Source organism: Gavialis gangeticus, unplaced genomic scaffold (assembly GCF_001723915.1).
Source record: "Gavialis gangeticus isolate Ggan-Ray unplaced genomic scaffold, GavGan_comp1, whole genome shotgun sequence".
Lineage (NCBI taxonomy): Eukaryota > Metazoa > Chordata > Crocodylia > Gavialidae > Gavialis > Gavialis gangeticus.
The window spans coordinates 18,357,088-18,363,087 of NW_017728995.1; the positions used below are offsets into that span (position 1 = coordinate 18,357,088).

The 6,000-nt window shown below is 41.4% G+C and overlaps 1 protein-coding gene across 6 annotated transcripts in view; it reads right to left on the reverse strand.

The window, feature by feature from the left end:
* The window catches only part of TNIK (TRAF2 and NCK interacting kinase), a 357,471-nt gene that overhangs the window by 119,627 nt on the left and 231,844 nt on the right, over window positions 1-6,000 (reverse strand). For all 6 annotated transcript variants that reach the window (XM_019503300.1, XM_019503299.1, XM_019503298.1 and 3 more), the window contains exon 5: window positions 1,815-1,925. In XM_019503300.1, the coding sequence (XP_019358845.1) occupies window positions 1,815-1,925 (111 nt within the window). The remainder of the gene's footprint in view (window positions 1-1,814; window positions 1,926-6,000) is intronic.

Here is a 6,000-nt window from a genome sequence, read left to right on the forward strand (position 1 = left end):
CCTTCTCAATAAGCCTTTTGACCTGCAGGTCAAGAAACAACTCCCTTGCGGTATGACTACAGAGGAAGAGGAGCTTATGCAATACCCAGCTAGAAGCTGAGCCTCCCCATCTAAGGGTGGCTAGGTTCCGACTCACAGGGAGGCCTGTTTGAAGAAACAGGCTTACCAGTTCAGTTAAACTAAGCCTGTGTAGCTGTGGTTTCCCAAGAATGAAAGAAATGTCAGTACAACACCTGATAAGCTAGTGCCTGTTGTTTTGCATATCAAATTGATAGTGTTGGTGGAGATGGTGGTGTTTATTGTAAATAAGCAAGGGCATGAGGGGCCTGGATCTGTGTCCTAATGAGCAAAGGAGGTAGGGGAAGCTCTGATTTTCCACGATAAAAACCCCAAAATCAAATACCAAATGTATAGGTACTTAGGATTTATTTTATTATAGTGACTGAGGCACTGGTTGGCTTCTCAATTGCTTTAAAATTGTAAATATATCAATAAAATATTGTGTGCAATTGATACATATACATAAGGGGTGTGCCAAGTGGGCCGTATTTGATTCAGATTTGACCCAATTCGATTAACTGATTTGGATCACTGTCCCAATTTGATTTGGCCGAATCAGAACCTGAAGATTTGATGCTGATTTGGAGAATCAGCAATCTGGTCATAGACACAGCTTTAAAAGTTTTTTCTACATACCTCGAGGCACCAGGTGCGGCTCGTGAATGCTGAGATGGTGTGGTGGATGAAGCGTCCCACACGAGTGCCCCCCACATGTGTTCGGTGGAGGACCCAGAAGCGCTTCTGGTCCACTTCTCGGTCCGCTGCTGAGAGCACTGGGGGATCCCTCCCATGGGATGCTCCATCCTCCCCACCATCTCAGTGTTCACGAGCCACCTGGTACCTTGATGTATGTAGAAAAAACATTTAAAGCTGCGTCTATGGCCGAATCATCATATCTCTCCAAACTGATTTGGACGTTTCCAATTCAATTTGGAGAAATTAAAGGGTCTCCTGATTCAATTCAGATTCGGAGATTTGAGCTGAATCTCCACTGAATTGAATCAATGACCGAAGCTTTGCACAGCCTAAAATACATATAGAGTGGTGTTAATTGTGGATACTGGGGTTTTAAAATCAGACAATTTGCAATTTTTATCAAAGAATTTGTGATTTTTAAACAGAGAAAACAATACTAAAATTATTCCCTTGTAATCACAGACTGACTTCAGGAATAAGGCAGCATTAAATATAGATGAACTACATACCAGGAAGACATACCTCACTACTAGGGAACATAGGCATGCCATTACGCCAATGACATTCAAACTCTTATCTTAGCAATATAAAAACTTCAAGATCCTCACTTATGCTAGACACACCATGCAAATTGAAAAATAAAACTGATGCCCTGCTTGAGTGGGTGCTTAATAAAATGCTTTTTTATAACACAGATTCCCTTCTGCAGACTTTATTAGGCAATTCATTTCTGTTAACTGAAAATGTAATTCTAATTTAAATGCATCTTTGTGCCTATTAATATTAAACAGGGAATTATATTTTTGTGGAAGGGCAGAACAGGCTTAAAAGTCAGACTAAATGGAGCTAGGGGTCAGTAAGTAGCACTTACGTATTATACATCATACAATCATTCACATCCACAGGCACCTACGAAGTTCTAGTTTATACCAGTACAGCAGCCATAACACCTTAAGAGCCATCTTACAAGTTTTGTCTTTTAAGTGTAAAAATTGACTATTCAAACCAGCGGGTGACATTTAGAATGACAGGAGCTCACTTTGGACACAGACACGTACCCGTAAAATCTCCCTGCAGATGTACGCAATCCATTCCTCTTTCAAAGTGTTCCCTTTTGTGTTCTTGATCAGATCAGTGACGGAGCCAGCACCACAGAATTCCATCACCAGCTGGCAAAGGAAACAAAAGTGCAATTACTGTAATTAAACTGAAAGCATCCTCTGGGTTGCAATAACCCAATGTAGAACACTGCAGTTGAAAATGTATTTATGGTGCAATGCCACTGCAACAGAAAGTGATCATTAAATAATTTTACATCTATCCATTTTTAACTTGCAAGTTTTTATTTGTTTAAAAAAAGAAACTGGAATGCTTGAAAAGCCTGTTCCCAACCCTTCTCCCCCAGAAAAATCAAAAGAAGAAACTGGAATAACTTCATTACTGAAAAGCAATGAAAAATATTAGCAGTTCTGAAGTCTCGAATCCCAATATTACACATTCTACGTTCCTGAAAAGGAGTCTAGTATTGTATCAGTACATGCAAAGTACTTATGGCTAACTTTATCTCTCTACTTATAGGTATTCTAGACTTAGCCTCTTGCTTTAAAATCCTTCGTATATAGATACCCTTAAATTGGTGAGAGGATTTCTTCCTATAATTCCAGTTCTGTGAATTCATTTCCATTCTTGCTGCATTCTGTATCAGTAAACCTCTCTTAATAGTGTATTGTGTTAGGTTTTCTTATATTCTCCCAAAGGATGCTGTTGATGCACCGTTTCATAGATTTCATAGACATTTGGGCTGGAAGGGACCTGGATGATCATCGAGTCTGGCCCCCTGCCCCAGGGGCAGGAAGTCAGCAGGGATCATAGGATCCCAGCAAGATAAGCATCCAAATGTGTCTTGAAGGCATTCAAAGTGGGTGCTTGAATCGCCTCCGGCGGCAGTCTATTCCAAACCTTGGGGGCTCGGACAGTGAAGAACTTCTTTCTTATGTCCAGCCTGAATCGGTCACAGCGGAGTTTGTGAATGTTCGATCTTGTCATCCCATGGGGGGCTCTGGTGAACAAATGTTCCCCCAGATCCTGATGAGCACCCCTGATAAACTTAGAGTTGGCCACCAGATCACCCCTGAGCCGGTGCTTTTCCAGGCCGAAGAGCCCCATTGCTCTCAGCCGCTCATCATAAGGTCTGTTTTCCTGACCTCTGATCACGCACATGCCTCTTCTCTGCACCCTCTCAAGCTTCTCCACATCCTTTTTGAGTTGTGGAGCCCAAAACTGGACGCAGTACTCCAGCCGCGGCCTGTCCAAAGCCGAGTACAGCAGAAGAATGACGTCCCGGGATCTGCTTGAGAAGCATCTATGGATGCAAGCCAGCGTTTTGCTCGCTTTACTAGCCGCAGCATCACACTGAAGGCTCACGTTCATCTTGTGGTCAACCATGACCCCCAAGTCCCTTTCATCTGTAGTGCTAACCAGCGTAGCACTGTCGAGCCTATAAGCATGGTGCAGGTTTTTCCTCCCAAGGTGTTGAACAACACCATCAGGTTCTCGTCCACCCATTTCATGAGTCTGTCCAGATCCGCCTGGATCACCCTCCTATCCTCAGGTGTGGATGCTTTACCCCAGAGTTTGGTGTCATCGGCGAACTTGGTGAGTCCACTTCTGACACCAATGTCCACATCATTGATGAAGATGTTAAACAGTATAGGCCCTAGCATAGAGCCTTGTGGGACCCCACTGGTCACAGCGCACCAAGACGATTGGCTCCCGTCGACCACCACCCTCTGGGTCCTACCACGGAGCCAGTTCCCCAGTCAGTGGATCGTGGTGACGTCAAGGCTGTAGTTAGCCAGTTTAGCCAAGAGGTGAGCGTGGGATACCAGATCGAAGGCTGTTGCTAGAGTTGCTTCAGGTTAGACTGCATACTTCTCTGTCACACTTCATTTGTTTACACTGGTCTATAAAAGCAAATATAAGACCTCCAGGAAGAGGGCATGGATTTCAGTATCTTTCTCAAATCCAGACTTAAAAGTACCAGTCATCAATCATGTAGTAAAACAGACACAACCAACACAGGGGGCCTGATGCTGCATTGTGTGCACATCTTGAATTCGCTCTTGTGAACACCAGGTTTGTAGGACTGGGTCCAATATCTATAAATTCACAACTAAAATCACAGAACTCAAATCCTTAGATCATGTTGTGTTTCTTTAAATGTGTTTAAATTTTGCTAAAATTGTTTTGCATATTACTTAAGGCTTAAACAATAATGTGCATTTTCATAATAAGTGCTGCTGTAGTAAAAACTGAGAGCCAATGTGAAACAAAAGAAAGAAAAAGTGGAAAAGTTACCCTTGCTCAAATAGCTCAGCTAATTAAGTTAAAATAACCAACTTATTAAAACTTAGCCACAATATGAAGACAAAATACTGTTATAGTCTTGCAGCTTGGATAAAATGCTTGACTAGAATATTGGTGAATATTGCTCTATGAGCAGACGGGAAGCCAGTCCTCTAGAGCTTGACAACTCTAGTTTTGATGTCTAGGGTCATCTGTTTCTCAGGTTCTTACAAAAGTCTGATATATTCTTTGTACATCCATAAAGAAACAAAATTTTTGTTTTGCTGTAAGTTTGGTCTTGTGAAAAAGCTGTGATTGGTCAAGTCCATGATGTGATTGCACAGGTAATTAGCACTACTGCTGAGTTTGCAACTTTTCCCTTCTAATAGATGAGAACGGTCAAAATGCCAAACTCAGCTGACAAAATCATGGAGTACTAATTATTTCCCTGAAGGGGGAATAACTGCACATTGTTTTGAAAGCATCTTTTCTTTTTCTCTTTGCTCCTTATCTGACAGACACCTGGGGAATTTCAAGACCTGTACACATTTCTGGTGAAGCAATTACTAAAGGTGTTTTAACACTATAACAACGATAACTAGAGAACATTCCTAGATAAGTTAAATGTTCAACACAGGACTCAAAACTAGAGGGTTTCACTGAACTATGGAGGCTGAGGAAAAATGCATGTGAAAGGGAAGCTCCTTGTTCACCTAAGTACATACATGACTTCTAGCATCACCCTTCCCATCTTGCTACATTTGTCCCTCAGAAATTCCTATTAATTCCCTCACTTAAATTCACCTGCAGGTTCACACAATCTTGCGTGGCTAAGTTACGGCAAGAAACTCAAAAATATTGGGTTGAACTCAGCTAGAACAACAGTCCATTCGTCTTTTCTCCCAATGGTGACAGACATTCACTGCATCCATATTGTCACAATAAAAGCAAAGCAGTGAAAGAAGGAACATTATATCATTCAATTTAAAATCACAAAGTGTTACAAAGGTGGATCAAACATCATTAAAAGTACCCCATTCAGCCAATCATTTGAAGGACTGCCTCTATGGTGTTAGCAGCTCCCCCAGTCTAACACTAATGTCCTTGATTCCCATCTAATAAAGATCAAATTTGTAGCAATGTGTGTACAGTGCGGCCACCTGCTAACGATGGACCTGTAACACCCAGGCATGAAGGGTCCTTCAGATTTAAAAAAAAGGGAAAATCCCTGGTGCCTGTCGTACCCCACTCCATTTTTGTAATCTCATAAACATTTACAAGAAAAAAACCAGCGCTAGCAGAAATTGGAAATAACAGCATGGTGTTATTATTATTAACTGAAGAGGGGGCCAACGGGGCTTAACGATGAACATTTGCTGATAACTGTGCTATGAGCTTGCTAAGAGAAGGGGGCATCAGAAAGGTAACAAGTTTGTCAGAGAATCCTAGACTACAGTAAAAGGATTACAGACCTAAAAATCCCAGCCACAAAATCCAGCAAAGACTTTTTAATTGAAAGAGTAAGGAAGAAAGCAATTGCTACAGAAAAGGACAAAAACTGAATTTTTTCTTAGACGAAGCTTTGAATTTCTTGAGTTGTTTTAGTTCATGAATTAAATTCTGAAAAACTAAATTCATTTTATCCTATAATGCCCAACACTTGAGGATTTTGTTTTAAACTGATGGTGATACCGAATACAGAGCTGGGGACCAGTGACCACCTTTTCCATTCGTGCCTCCCACTGACTAGTCACAATAGTTGTCTGCACACACAACAATCTACTAGCATGATGTATCTCAACATTTCCATCCTCATGTCAAATCTACCCACCTTGGCTGCTCTCCAGCCAAAATGAACTATTTTAAGCCAGATTTTCATAATTGCAAGTGTAATTTTTG